The sequence below is a fragment of the Conger conger genome, chromosome 4 (genome assembly GCF_963514075.1).
Source record: "Conger conger chromosome 4, fConCon1.1, whole genome shotgun sequence".
Lineage (NCBI taxonomy): Eukaryota > Metazoa > Chordata > Actinopteri > Anguilliformes > Congridae > Conger > Conger conger.
Genome location: NC_083763.1, coordinates 15,490,343 through 15,506,150, shown reverse-complemented (window position 1 = coordinate 15,506,150; position 15,808 = coordinate 15,490,343). Strand labels below are relative to the sequence as shown.

The 15,808-nt window shown below is 39.9% G+C and overlaps 1 protein-coding gene across 5 annotated transcripts in view; it reads left to right on the top strand.

Annotated features, from left to right (window-relative positions):
- Nucleotides 1–4,265: 4,265 nt before the first annotated feature.
- The window catches only part of syde2 (synapse defective 1, Rho GTPase, homolog 2 (C. elegans)), a 33,524-nt gene continuing 21,981 nt past the window's right edge, over nt 4,266–15,808 (top strand). For 3 of the 5 annotated variants that reach the window (XM_061240436.1, XM_061240437.1, XM_061240439.1), the window contains exons 1-2: nt 4,266–6,511; nt 14,099–14,743. In XM_061240436.1, coding sequence (XP_061096420.1) covers nt 4,399–6,511; nt 14,099–14,743 — 2,758 coding nt within the window. In that variant the 5' untranslated portion in view covers nt 4,266–4,398. Of the gene's footprint in view, nt 6,512–11,221; nt 11,700–14,098; nt 14,744–15,808 lie in introns of those variants that run through there. The other 2 variants (XM_061240440.1, XM_061240441.1) reach the window with 2 other exon arrangements.

The following is a 15,808-nucleotide window of genomic DNA, read 5'->3' as shown; positions in this document are numbered from 1 at the left end:
TAGCTTGGGTCATAATGAGGGAGATATCTATCTGGCACTGTTTCAACAAGCTAAAGTGGCCGGAGCAGGTCGACGAGTGTGTTGAAGCCTCCAGATAATGTCTGACCTGGCAGAATGCTTTTTGTCTATGTTGATGTAATGGATCCATTACTCTCTTTCCCAGCAGTCTGCCTCTTACCACTAACTGTGGTTTCATCCACTCCCTGCAGGGGAACGGAGCCCAAGACAGAATCTGCATTACATTCCAAAGAGCCATGAATCACAGTGAAATAATAACTTGCATATGGATAATCAATACAAAATACAGTTCATAACTTGGAGGTGTATTTCTTCACTGGTGCAAATTTCAAAATGCATTTCTATTGTAAATCATGCAACCTAATTAATCTCTCGGCCACTTTGTTTTATAAGCGGCCAATCTTATTTACCACAGCAATACACTGCATATTAATATGCTTTGAATGTTTGTGGAGAATATTATTTTAAGCTTTTTTTTTCAGAATGCACTGGTTCAGTTCTGGAGTGCATGAGAAATCTGGTGCTGTGTTGAATATATATTCAGAAAAAGAAAACATACTGAACTGTTCTCTGATGGAAATCCAGCTGAATTTATGCGCTGAGAGAGGGAGCATGTCACCAACGTAAATTTTGTTGCTGGGTGCATTGAAAAGGGAAGGCCCATTAACTGAGGAGATTCAGTAAACAATGGGACTGATCAGGAGGCGAATGCAAACAGCTGCAAGGCTCTCTGCACACACTGAACTGCAAGGGCTGTTTGAATAGGAGCCAGGAAAATAGATGTTCTGCTCTTGCCATCACAAAGAGGAAAGCATTTTTTGCATTGGAGCTTCAGAAAACCTTTCAAAATGTACCAAAATGTGCCATTAGGCACCTTAGACAGAATTGAATTTGTATATTTATAAAAAAGAAACTTGAAAACATTAGTTAAAAGAAATATCCTACAGTACATTTTATTATTGATGACTTTTCCAAGACTTCAATACATTTTAAATGTAATTGCTGATAACATTTCTACAGAACAATAATTTAGCAGCCAAGCAATGTCTTAACTATAGGTTAGCCCATCAAATGAATAGTAGCTGACAAAAATGTTTGAATCATTTTTTATGTTTTCAACATGAATCCTTCGGCACAGGATTTCCATGACTATCTCTTAGGTACAGGGCATGCCTTCCACAGAAGAACTGGTTGGGTGAGGATGTTCAGGCCACAGCTGTAGACCACATACCATGCATGAGGCTGCTGCTGCTTTCTTCTCTGGGCTGGCAGGCTTTGACCTGTACATGGGTGCCTAGACAGGACCTAATCTCCCTCCCATGCACGTACAGGCGTCAGGTCTGCGTGGCTCCGTAGCAATAACTGATTCTTATCTATGTATTCTTTCTTTTTATTGAGATTGGGGGGTTGTTGATACAATATTTTCACTTCATCAGTTCAGCTACTGTAACCGATTTTACTCTCAATGAAAACAATTTACAAAACACTATGTAGCTCCGAATTCTTGCATGTAAAAAACAAGTTTGCTGCATAGATAACAAGCGATAGACGATGTGACCTGAAAGGTTTGTGCTTCTTTGTGCCAAAGCAAATAGTGATCTATTTTTTTTTTACAAATGCTGATGTTCATTGTGTAAATATGTTTTATTCATCAAAAAAAGTTTAATCAAATAATCAGCAATTTTCAACGCAAACTAAAAACACATCTTTTCAAACTGTACCTTAGTCCTACCTCCTGATTTCCCCGCCCCCGTTTCTGTTATCCCTATCCCTCTTGTCTAAAAAAAATTGCACTTATGATGACTGTATGTTTAGAACAACACTTCATATGTATTTTACTAGTTATGGATCTGATGCTTTAACTTGTGGAAGAACCTATGCACTTGTAAATTGCTTTGGATTAAAAGCGTCTGTCAAATAACAAAAATGTAAATGTAAAATGTAAATAACATACAAATTATTGGCATACGGTATTTACCATTGTCAATGTCTCTTACACAATTATTTAATTTGGGGATTTGTAATTGAGCTCTTAATAGGTAACAGAAAATTATAAAAATCTATTCATTTTAACGATATATAATCATTGTCTCGCATCAGCAGATACCAAGAAAACAAAAATGTTCTTTGGAAAACTGGTTTGGAGTTGCAGAAAGGCATGATTGCTTTGTGAAGGCTCTCTTTAGGCAAAAGATTCATATGAGAATTCAAAACCTGCTGCTTTCTATTTGGTAATTTAGACACAATCCATGCTGCTTCTTGAAGCTGAAGATACTGATCAGCTGAGACTAGATGCAGATTATTATTTATACACTTACTGAGCACGTTGTTAGGTATTTATTAGACTTTTTTAGAATTATTAAGTCTTCTGCTGCTGTAGCCTATTCACTAAGTTTGACGTGTCTTCAGAGATGCCCTTCTGCACTGTTGAAATGCGTGGTTATTTGCATTACTGTCACCTTCCTGTCAGCTTTGACCAGTCCGACCCTTCTTAAAGTCACAGGAGATCCACAGTTTCTGAGATACTCAAACCACCCTGTCTGGCACCAATAACCATTCCACAGTCAAAGTGACTTAGATCATATCTCTTACCCATTCTGACGTTCGGTCTAAAAAACTGCTGAAACTTTCCATGTCTGCATGCTTGTATGCATTTACTTGCTGCCACATGATCGGCTGATGAAATATTAGCCTTAACAAGCTGGTGTACAGGTCTACCTAATAAAGTGCTAACTGTATATATATATATATATATATATATATATATATATATATATATATATATATATATGACACTATGGCCTGACATTCATACTCTTTGCAGAAGTTGTACCTCAGAGTCCAACTAATAGTTCAAACTCATATCTGACAACTATCAGTGTCTATTCACTATCACACAAGATCTGACTTCAGTATTCTCTGTCAGTAAATATTCAGGATTTTCAAATAGACATTACAAAAAAGACACACCAGTATAACACAACTGCTAACATTTCCTGGAAACATTGTACAGTATGTCTCTGGAACAAATATTATAACAGATTACAGTGGTCAGCACACTTTGAACAGCCTACTTTTGAATATATGCATTTTACACATATATATTCCACACGTCTATTCCACATAAATTCCCACTCACACATTTATTATAAGCTACAGTATACAATTCACAATTATATATTAATATGTTCAGAAATTGTATTAAGTAGCTGCCTGAATATGCACACATTATGTGCATTTTTAGTTAACTATATTAGTAAACAAGTTACAAGTTTAAAGGACATGCAGTCAAGAATAACAGAAAATAGGAAAACATTAATTAGCCTGGGTAGGTGTGCCCCATCCCCCCACCGCAAACATTACCAACTGGAAGCAATTCTGAGAGGAGTAGAGATCAACTCTGGCTGCAGACACCAGTACTTATAATCTTGCACTCTGTCATTTCCTGTACTTCTGGCTTCTCTCGGCTTTTATTGTCAAGTTCATCTCATTAAAGAAAAAGGTGTTGTCTAAAAGCAGTTTTATCTCAGTGATGTTTCACAGATCAACTGAAGGTGTTTCATATTTTCTAAAACCTCTTTATCAAGTAGTCCAAAATGCATTATTACACAATGCACTAGCTCATCATAGACCATTAACTTCTACCACGTTTTTTTTTTTTTTGGAGAAAATATACACATTTTATATATTCATACAAGAATATGACAGAACGGTTTACAGTATTTATACATTGATTTCCTTCCACATTTGAAATCCTAGGTGGTCTGTGCAGGAATTGGTTAAAAAGATATTACCTCGAAACATATAGGGTCTATTTGATAGTATGTTACACTTGTAATACGATTATTCTAGTGAACAGTGGATTAGCTTTATTTATATCCAGAAATCAAGAAAAAACTAACAATTAAGGTTTTAATTGTGGTTCAGAAACCCTTCCTTTTGCCAAAACAGCTAAATTAGTGTTTGCATCTGGATCCGCACCCTTATTCACGTGTAAATACAAATAAAAATATCCGGAACGAGTTGACTATGAGTTTTAAGTCCAAGTGTCAACTTCTGCACTCTAAAAATCTCTTCACCAACATCATAAACATCCCAAAAAGAAGTGTTTGCCATTAGAGCTTGCGCAATACGCGTATAACCTTTCACCCCCGCTAGAAAATATTCCAAGCATTTGAACTGCGGGGGGTGGTGGAAGGGGGGGCAAGTGAGCTACCAAGCGGGCTAGCAGTCGAAGTACAGAGAGCGAGCGGTGACAGTGGAGAATGGAGAGGGCTCCGGATTGTAGGGGAGTTTTGATCGAAGAAAAGGCCGCTCTAATTGATTTCAACTCGCCGAAGTATATCTACTGAAACTGGAAAAACACAGGGGCGAAAAGGAATGGCTGATCCTCTGCGGAGGACATTATTAGCTAAACTTCGGGGGAAGAAATCCAAGAAAGGGACGACAGCTGGTGGATGCGGCGTTGCAGCTAATGGGGGCAGAGAAGGTAAAGACAAAGTTTTGCAAAAGCAAGCCGAGCAAACGCAGCAAGCAATAATTATCGCAGAGTTAAACTTTGTGCCAGATACACTGAAGGGCAGCGACAGTTGCTTTATTAGGAGATTTGATAACGGAGATATAGGCTTTGTACACGAGAAAACAGTTGTTGAGAATACGTTTCCTCAGTGCGAGGCTTCCATGCACATAAACACTAGACGGTGGGACATTCAGTGTAGCGAGGAATTGGGGCTTAGGGGTCGAGTTAATGAGGAACTCTTGGGGGTCTCAGTTCAAAGAGAAACGCAGGAAAGAGGGAGCGACAGTGACGAGATGAGCAGTTTTAATAAGCAAGAGCTCAATTTCACCAGACAAGTGCGACCTGGGTCATGTGGGAGATCACAGGGGCAGAAAAAACACCCCGTCCCTATACCGCGACAGCTTTCTGGAGGAGATTCGATAGGATTTGGGATGTGTGAAAATCGTGTTTTAAAGTGCAGAATGGTCTGTACAGATACGGGGACGCGTAAATTCGCAGATGGTCAGTATCCAGTTTCAAAAAACAGTGGAACAAATGTAGGCTGTAAAAAAGATCTGAAGACCCATTGCGACGAAACTGATTTCTGCTTCCAATCCGAAGATAATCTACAATTCATGGAAACATTGAGAGATCTAAAAGACACGAGTGTGCGGACTGACCACAGCCAAGCATGTGAAACAAATGCTATTAGTAAAGGGACACAAATGTATCAGTTTGGTGGGCCTTATCATAAAACCAATGCTGATAATGTAGAGGAACATATTTTGATAAGAAATATAGAAAGTTATGGTAATGCTTCAGAGCATCAAAGAGATTACAAAGTCAGTAATCTACAAAGTCCAACATTTTTCCCTACAGAGTTAGAAATATGTGACGTTAACGTGGCCTCTCGTTACGTAGGTTTCAGAGAGGGAGCACAACGCCATAATTCATTGGACAGTGAGGACGACGATTACTATGATAACGAAATTCTTCCGTTTTATGAAACTGATTATCAAAACCTTGATATGAATGACGGGAAAGCATCTGATCACGTCGATATCGCAAATTCCGAGGGTCCAGATAGGCCTACTCACGACACTTTTAAAATGGGTATAAATGATAGTGCCTTAGAAACCGATAGATTGAGGACCCAGCTAAAAGAAGCGTATTATCTGCTAATAAATGCAATGCATGATATTAGTTTTGATAGCCAGGTCAGTGTTAACGGTAATGTCGACAAGGCGAGCACTTCCAGTCATTCACAGGACAGTGTCTGCTCGCAGTCGTCTGCCAAGGCCATAGATACTGATGCGTGGTCTTCTGGAGAAAACAGTCCTCAACAGGTGTCCGATAACGATGCGGGACCACAAAATACCAGCAAAAACCGTGAACTCTGCGCCCAGAACTTTCTAATTAGCAGGAGTTTTGAAAACTTGTCGGACACGAAAATAATGCCAGTGTTACAACGTTCTGTTAGTGACGGCGCGATTAAGTACCCAAAAGTGCATCCACCAGGCCTCAAATGCCTTGGTTCCAGAATTTGTTTTGTCGGCAAAAACTGCAACGAATTTAACAATCTAGCTGGTAGCCAAGAGAAACGGCTTGAGTACGATGGCGTGAGCAGTGACGATCTGCTTCCAGACAATGGAGATGACGGGTTACTGAATGAAAGCAGTGGCTCTGTCAATAGTCTGACAGGTTCGTCCGATAATGCAGAAACTCAGGGCAACAAACAAGATTTTTCTGGGGCCATGGCGGTCTCTGCCAGGCCTCAAGGGGTGACGGTCAACAAGATGCAGGAGTGGATGCACAAAGGACGCATGCTGTCCTCAGAAATGAAGCAGCGCATCACGGGGTCTTCGCTCCGTGCCCATGGCCCGTCTAGTTTACGGTCTGGCCACGGGGTTTCAAACAGGACAAAAGCTGCGACCCAGATGACCAGAGTTCAAGGAAGCAAAAGTGTGGCTCCCTGCCTGGGAGCTCAGCAGTCAGGTAGGCACGTCGCAAGGCGTGACAACTGGATACATTTCTCTGGGACCCTCGAATGCTGTCATTCCCCATTAAAAAAACTCAACTGGTGGCTCTTCCAAATGCAAAGCAAAGGGATGGAATGCCACTCTTTGCTTTCCTCGCGATTCCTTCTAACTGGTGGCGGGTCTTTCTTCACACTCATTCAAGTTCATTTAACATTAGTAGCACGGCGGGGGTTACAACTCTAGCACATTAACTAACACTAACACACGTATTAGTTCTATTTTGGTGAAGGTATGGTAATGTGTATTAAAATACATTTGAATATTTTATTGTACTTTTGAAGGTTTACAACCACTTGTATCATGAAACATGGGAATCATATATATTATTGGTGGTCGTTTTAAAATAATGAACCTTAATTAAAATGACTGAAATTTGGAACAGGAAATACAATTAATTCTTGCAAAATAATTTAAGATGGGGCCACCAACAGTCGAATGCATCTTACAGCCAGTGAAACAAAAGATGGAAATGGTAAAATCTGAAAACATCTACGCTTTATGTAGTCGACCTTAATGTTAAAATCTTGCAGCTATCCCTTTTTCCTGGTGTTGTTACAAAGAAAATTGATTTTTCAATATTCAATTTTCCCTGTGCACACTTGTTTTCACTATCTGAGTCAGTGCAACAGACAGATTGGCCTGTGGAGTGTGGCGGAAGCAGTGTTTATTTGTTCAGAGGGGACAGCTGTTGGCCTGGCTGTCGGGCTGGCGGGTGTTTCTCCATTCCTTTCACTGATGCCTCTGTCTCAGTTTCTCACAACACGAATGTTCTGCTCAAACCAATTTGTCTGTAGGAGGTTATTGCGGGGGAATCCTTGAAGGAAACTTGATGCAGTGTAACATGCTATGTATGTTTCCAAGTAAGCATTACTTAGGACTTTGAACTGAGCCCATGTAGGTTCTGTTGTTTGGGGCTTGGGGTGGGGGCTGGGCGGAATGGGCAAACACTAGTACTACTGTTAGATTTGTCCAAGTCTCCTAGAGACCTGAGTTAAAAAGACCTCTGAGTGCATGTTTTGAATGCCACTCCTGTTGCCTAACTTGTTTCTCTACTAGTCCTTAATTCTTCACTATGAATTGATGAAATGGTGAGTGATTAAGTAGGCTATTTATTAAGGTCAGGTCTCAGATTATACCACCAAAAGCTCGCTACAAAGAACTGTTTTTAAAACTGTCTCAAATCTGTTGTGAATAGCAACTCCAGACTATAAGCCTTCAGGTTTATATGGTTTTATTTTAATGTGCATTGCATATGGTTAAGCTTGTTGTATGTACATGTCTGTGCCTTAATGTGGTCAGCTGATTGCTTTACTTTAAGTGTTTATTGTATTTAATTAATTTCTTCTCTTCAGTCACACGTTTTTCCATTTAACAAAAAATATATACATCTGGATTTTAGAATCATAACATTTTTGTTATAGGGCTGGACTTCTGCATAATTATTAGCATTGTTTATTATTTTCCCATGTTCATCTTTGAAGTTTCCATACAGCTTTGTTGAGCCATATTTAATCTTTAGAAGAGAAGAGAATATCAAATATAGTGATGCTGTTGTTATGTTGTCAAGTGAATGGTGTCATTTTGGTGGAGAAGTTGTTTGCTAGAGGCAATAGAGGGGTGTGTACTCAGTGCCAACAAGGTGTCTTCAGTTTTAGCCCTGTAGGTCATTTCGAACCGTGGTATATTGTTTGTGTTATTTAGGGGCAAATGAATTAGGATTATATTAAATCTTCTGTGGGCAGACAGCATGGTTTCAGCCACAGTGGGGTCAAATCATTGTTGTTTGACGCTTTTATTTGCTTTCTGTCATTTTTCTTCAGCATCTGATTTGGCATTTTGGCTAAAATGTGTGTTAACTGCTATCTGTCCTTGAAATCAAGTTTCCAAATGTCCTACTAGCTATCCTTGAGCAGTATTACCCCAACATAGGTAAATTATTACTACTTATTGAAGCAAATTACATCAATCTTTCTTTGCCTATGAGTCTAAAGTATTTTACCCCAAAATTACATGTTAACACAAATCTAGTTTTTACACTTAACTTTATATATTATTTTATATCAGTGTGATATAACTATAAATACACAAATGCTAAATATGTTTTGATCACTGTTTTATACAAAAGACTAGCCACATTTCTGATGTGACTTGTTTGTATACACTCAGTGAGCACTGAATTAGTCTAGTTATTTATTAGACTTATTTTTTAGACTTACTAAGTCTTCTGCTACTGTACCCCATACCACTGTTGTAGTGCGTGGTTATTTGTGTTACTGTCACCTTTCCGTTAGTTTTGACCGGTCTGGCCCTACTCCTCTGACCTCTCTCATTAACAACGCGTTTTTGCCCGCTGAACTGCTGCTCATTGGATATTTTCCACCCTTCTCTGCAAACTTTAGAGACTGTTGTGCGTGGAAATCCCAGGAGATCAGCAGTTTCTGAGCCACTCAAACCACTCTGTCTGGCACCAACAATCATTCCACGGTCAAAGTCACTTAGATCACATTTATTCCCTATTCTGACATTATGTCTGAAAAACAGCTGAACCTCTTGACCACGTCTGCAAGTGGTAGTGATGATGTAAGTCATCAAAAATGTTTAAAAAGCCAGTTGGCATAATTTAGCATTTTTGAACATTTTCTGAGCAGTATTATAAAAGTCTGAAAGTAAAAATGATGTGTAAGTGCATGGTTTGTCCACGCTTTAATGCCAAAGATGCGAAGCTTCAAACTTTAAACACAAACTCCAATTTTCACTCACGAGTGACCTTTTTAAGAACCAATATTTTGTGAATGACAAATCCAATGGAAGTGGTCACCACCCACACCTCTGGTTGATTTTTCACGGAATCACCCCATAGGAAGTGAAAACCATTTATGGGCAGGAGCTATGCTTGTGGTAAGCGGAATGTGCTGGATATATTTTGTGTTTGTGGTAAGCAGAGTGTGCTGGATATATTTTATATCATTATAAACGTTGGTCTGCATTTGTTAATTAAATAAATTTGTTGCAGATGCCAGTGTGTCTTTGGCTCCATATTGGTTCTGACTGTGCTTGCAGTTCTCATTACTGGTGCCTGTTGTAGCAGTTTTATTGGGGTGCGGTGTTTGGTGTTTATAAAGTGCCAGATCTTATTACTCTGCTGCAATGTTTTTTAATAAACACACAGCACTGACTCAAGGTACAATGCTTCCTCTTGTCAAAATGTGTCCTCAGTAATGTATTTACTGGTTCCCGGTACTGCTGAAGAGATATCAGATGATGGTTGCACCAACCAGTGCTGCAGACTGAATAATATATATGCATAAATGTGATACTTTGATATGTCTGTGCCAGACAGGCTTCAGCTTATCATTTTATACTGACTAATAGGAATCTCTGTATCCTTTGCCATCTTTGTTTAGCAAAAGATACGAAAAAGACAATAAAATGGGTTTGGGAACAGTCAAAAAGTGTCCATTACCTGCTCTTTTATTCAATTTGTATCTAAGTCATAATGTGACACAATTTCTTACCCTGTAATAATGACATGGCTGAAGAAAGGCTGACTTTGACTTGGACCCCTCCACACACACTGGCCAGGTATTTGCTCAGGCCATCTGTTACGCAGAGGGTAGGCTGTATGCATAAGATTGAAGGGAAGCTTTCTCCCTCCTGAGAGATGTGACCATTGTGTTCAGTTTTTGGTCCCGGTTTGGTCCTGCATCATTGGGGCCCATCAGTAGAATCTCATACCAGGCGACTGCACACTGTTTGCATAGTATGTGGCCTGTTCAACTTATGGTGCACTTTCTGACATGGGGAGTCCCTCTCCGGAGATTACCAGGGGGAAGTGACGCAGCAAAATTTGTGCCCTGTTGATCTTCAACATATTTTGTATTGATCCCTGGTGCTCACACACAAACCACTTCTAAATTCCCAACCCTGAGTGCTCCTGTTCAAAAGTCTTCACTTGAATCCAGAATCATAACATGAGTAGTGTAGGGGAAGAGGCACCACAGCGGGATAACACAGGCTCATGCTGTTACAGAAATTGCAGATTAGTTCCTTTGAATGGCCTACAGTTTCACATTTTTATAATCGTCATGTGGACATATGAACTTTCAGAATATATTTTTAAAAGGCAGGGAAAAAGATTGTATATATTTTTAATTTATGTATTTATTATTTTTGTATAATTTCATTGAATTACAATCTGCACATTTGGAAGAACAAAATATCCTTTCTCCTTGCCAGTGCAAAGCAAAAATGTTACTGCCATATATTAATAATACTTTTTTGTTACAAGGGCCATAATTTTATGAGTGACCTTACAGTTGTGAGGTTCACCAAAGCACTAAGCCCTAGTTTCGAAGGAGAAAGATTCTTGAGCTTTGGGCATAAGGGAGGAAATGTAATAACTGACTGGAGAGCCAGATCAGATATAAAAATGCTCAGTAGCTACTGGTTGTAGTGGACTTTTGAAGTTTTGAGTGAACACATTCTGAATCGGTACAGAAGTTCATAGTTGTTCTTTTATTTTTTCGCCAGTTAGTACTAAGACTTATCACGGTAGTTCTCCTCAATTGTAAGTCCAATCGGTCAATGTATTATAGCTCCTTTGAAATGGCTCCTTTTGAGTTTACATACATTTGAGCCTGAATTATTTTCAAGTTCTGTTGCAAGCTGCATGATTTGAAGTGACATGACTTTCATTGGTATGACCTGTATGAAATGACTCTGGAGAAACTTTGCATAGAGCCTGAATATAGTTTGTGATCTACTCATTCTGCAATATGGTGTACACGGATATGCAATCATGGATTGTCTTAAATAATATGAATGTATAACCTGTACAGATAAAATGTGTGTTAGCTACTACTTGGTTTAGTTGAAATTGTTGGAGATCTACTTGTAATGTTTTAAATCATTTTTCACTCGCCAGGTTCAGGATCTAACATGACAATTGGTTTAGGCTTTTATTTTTGATATTGTGCAATTTAAAAAGCATCTTAAATTTCTCTGTCAGGTCCATTATATTTACTTGTGTTTATCTGAGTCTAAAGGCGAAAATAGGGGAGATGATTGTAAATCTTTTGCTACAGGCTGGAATGTTGAGCGTGTGAGAGCCTGCTCCTGGTGTATTATGAAAGACCCCCTTAAAGGTATGCACTTCCTTTTAAGAGAGTGCAATTCAACACAAGTAGATTAACTTGGAACAAAACTGCAGGGATTCATCATTCTAAGAAATAAATGGTGATTTTTTGATAATGCTTCAATTATTAGTTGTAGTGCGGTAGTTTTTACATTCAAATCATAAGTAAAGGTTTCTGATTATTTTCTCCAATGTGCTCTCCAATTACATTTGCATGCTTGGTATATTATGTGGCATTATGGGCACATTGAAATCTCACACACGTGCACATGCAGTTATACAGTTATGAGTGAGAAAGGGTATGGCTAGGAATCACAATTTGTTGTTTTCATAAGTTCATGACTTGCTTCTACATCTGAAGAAACCACTGCAGTCTATTGGAGAATTTCACTTTAGAAATATTTTATTTCTATTATTTAAATTGAAGCACTAATGCCAGCAGTCAAGCAGAATTTTTTTTTCACCTTAAAAATAAGCCATAAAACACAAGTGCTTACGATACCCTTTTCCTACATACAAGACGTCCAAGTTTGTGTGCGCATCCAACCTCCGTTGGGTACAGGTGCAGGAGGAATTGCCTGACAAACATCCTGTTAGTCAAAATGTTTCATTATTAAATATAGTATGTGAGCTAAAAATAGCATTTTTTCCTTCCATGCCTTTTACCCATATCCTACATAGCATTATTTTCCATTGTACCAATAACACACAGTCTCTTGAGACAACGCTTATTCAGATAGTGTTAATTAAATTCAGTGTGCCCCCTCCTCCCACATGCATTCGTTGTGCAAGTGAAAATGTTCTTTGTAGTCTGTAATTTGGAGACTGTAGCTATGGTTTTGTTGAATCTTGTTTCCTTGAGGAAAGGTAACTTGTCATTAACATGTTAAGGAACTAGTCTGGGAGAATACATACCTCAAAACAATCTTTAATGTAACCTCTGAAGCATGTTGGATCAGGATCCTTCAAGGACCCTTGGTTCTTTTAATTATTTTTCAACTCCGAAGTTGGTGTTGTTGTCTAAACCTCTTATGCGTTTTGAAAGCCTTGGCTTGTGACGCGAGAGAGATTTCAGTATTTTCAACATCTCAGTATTATCTCCTTGCGTGCCGACTTCCCTTGGAAGTCAAAGTCATCTCTTTCCTCTTTTCTTTCATATAAGGGGGAACCCAGTGTTTCTTTTTAAGGCACACTATCCAGATTAAATCAGTAAAAGATGTTGTTATTTCTATTTAATGTATAAAAGGTTTGTGAGACCTTGTGTCACATATGTGTTGGGAGAATTCTTCAGTGTGAGGCTGCTCTTATCTGAAGTCTTATAACAGACCTCACAGCACCTTAACGTCTGCCTTCCCTGCCGATAAAGGACACTGCAGAAACATGCCCACTGTGTCCTGATTCCACTCTATGCTGTAGATAAAACACTACATTCATCGCTGCTTTGCTATTTTGCTCGTCCTGCATTGCTTATTTCCAAAGTCCAAATGCTGGGAGTATGTTTAGCCTTCACTTTATTGTTGCAGCTGTCATTCCAGTATTTTCAATTTTGTACACTGTGATAAAGAATATGTACTTTCCCACATATGAGAGCACTCCCTGTGTGACCTCAGTTATTTCTGAATTTGCACACTGCCCTCGGATGGAAGCCGTCCGCGTTTAATTTGCTGGTGTGGCTCGCCAGCGGCTCGCAACATACAATTAAAAGTTTGTGCTCGGTCAAAGTAGATCAGAACAAAACAAAACCAGTTGCGGTCAAACTTCTCACATGCGAGTAAGATGCATTTTAAATTGTAACTGCGTAGTAAATGCATGAAAATATCTTTATAATACTAACGTAAACTACTAGTAATCACCATACAAGCTGTAATTTGGATCTTTTAGGCATATTCTCTTAAACTGATTCTGTCAGACATTAAACACAAAGCCAGAGCAGATGATTTATGTGATATGTAGTAGCCTATGTGTCCGAATGAGCAAAAGACATCTTCCTTTCTTACTTAGGCTAATTATGATATAATGTTACACAGACATTGTGAATGCAGATGCATTTACTTGCAAATTACTATCAGTTAAACCTTATATGTTTCATGATACAATTGTGGTCTATAAGCCGGTGAAGCACATAGTTATCCTTCCAGGAATATACTAAAGTAAATCTGCTTGTAAGCCATTGTTACACTGTGATTCGAGCAATAATGGAGAGAGCATCTTTTGAGTTACCTTTAACTCTGTATAGCCTCTGGCTGTTATTTGGCTGTTATTAAGCAGTGTCATCGATTAGTATGGCTTGGATGTCCCTATGTGCTTCTCAACTTTATATTAGTACCATTATGTCTTCTGATGCTCATTTCAGTGGCTGAGTAAATGTTTTGCATTCCAGGAAACTCATATTTGTTTATTCCCTTGCAGCCCTGATTGAAAATGTTAACAGCTCCATCGCAGCCGCCAGGGAGCTGAGAGTGGGCATATACAGTGAGTCCCGGCCGCCCCTCAACACCATCACCGTATCGAAGAAGCGCAACTGGCTTCAGCAGAGCTCTGGGAAGGATGGCCTGGTTGCCATGGGAGAAGCGGAGGACCAGGGTCCGACGGCCAATTTCCCCTCCGAGGTCCGCAGGCCGGCTCCCCCCGCGGCCCCGGCGGGGCACTGCAAGCCCCTGCGTCTGCACCTGTCTCACATCACCGTGACCCACGCCAGGGCCGTGGACCCTGCGGAGGAGAACGACGCCGACGACGAGGGGGAGATCTGGTACAACCCCATCCCCGAGGACGAGGAGCCGGAGCCGGGGCCCCGCGGCGTGGCGGTGCGGCTGCAGGTCCCCTCAGCGTCTGAGCACGCCGTCCCCCGGAGGAAAACCAGCAGCGGGGACTGCGGATGGGCTCCTGGGGTGTCTCCCGCCGATTGGGAGGGTGTGGGGGAATGTCAGGGCAGCCCGGGCAACGAGGCAAGTCACGCAAATACCACACATTCCACGGAGCCTGCACAGCTGCACAGGCAGATGTTCGCGTGCAAGCCCGCAGACGAAAACTCAGCACCCAAGGCCTCAGCTTCAGGTACAGTTTTGTCTCCTCAGACCCCGTTTCGGAGAACTGTCTGCCGGTGGTCATTTTCCGCAAGCATTTCTTAATGCAAACGACAAAATCTCTGCTCTCTTTAATCTTGGTTAGACCGAAAATAGCCACGGACATTAGTAGATGGCTATCTAATAAAAGCATTACCTCGTCTCTTAAGAGCAGGCAACGTTTTTGTTAATCGATAAAGGTCTGCTACTTTCCACTGTTCCTTTGAAGCATAGGTTTCATATATACTCTTTATCCTGTTACATAGCGCAAGTGGACGGGCCCACTTATACCCAAACCATCATTATATGTTTCTAGAAGGCAGTTTTTTTATTGTCGAATTATCCCAACCATCTCTATTTGTAATTTTGACTCAGTGGTGGAGATGAGCCCAGAATTGAGCTCTCTTGATTCCAGAGCACTGCAGAATAGTATTCATGGTGGCCTAATACACCGACTCATTCAAAAATGCAGCTACTCCGAGTGAGAAATTACTCACTCAGGAATTACTGTCACCCTGCTGGCTATGAGCTAGCAAAGCCATGAAGCTCACGGAATAACACACAATATATATTCCTCGCAATGATACCCAGCAAAGGCAGTAATTGCTTCTGAGTGTTTCACATTATTTTGTTTAAATATTGTTATTCTGCAGTATAGCACGTCTTACAGTAGGTATTTTGCAGGCAAAAATACAAAATCATTAGTTACCCCTTACAAGGATACAGATTTCAACAAAGACATACTAGCTGCATTGTGGGCGATAAAGTGTGCCATTTCTGTGCACAATGGAGATCTTATGCATGCCATGGATAATTTTCCTTAAAAAAATCGAATTATGCAATGAGATTTGTCAGTATGACAAAGCTCTTTTTGCCACATCAAAAGAAGAACAAACCACTGCTGTGTGCTACCCTTCATTACCCATGACATTTGTGTTATCATATCAGCACACAGTAACACAATCTCACTAATAACCAGACTGAGGGTAAATATGCATGCTAAGTTAAATTTGTTTGCACATTATATGAAAGGTGGATTATAAAATGATAATTCTAA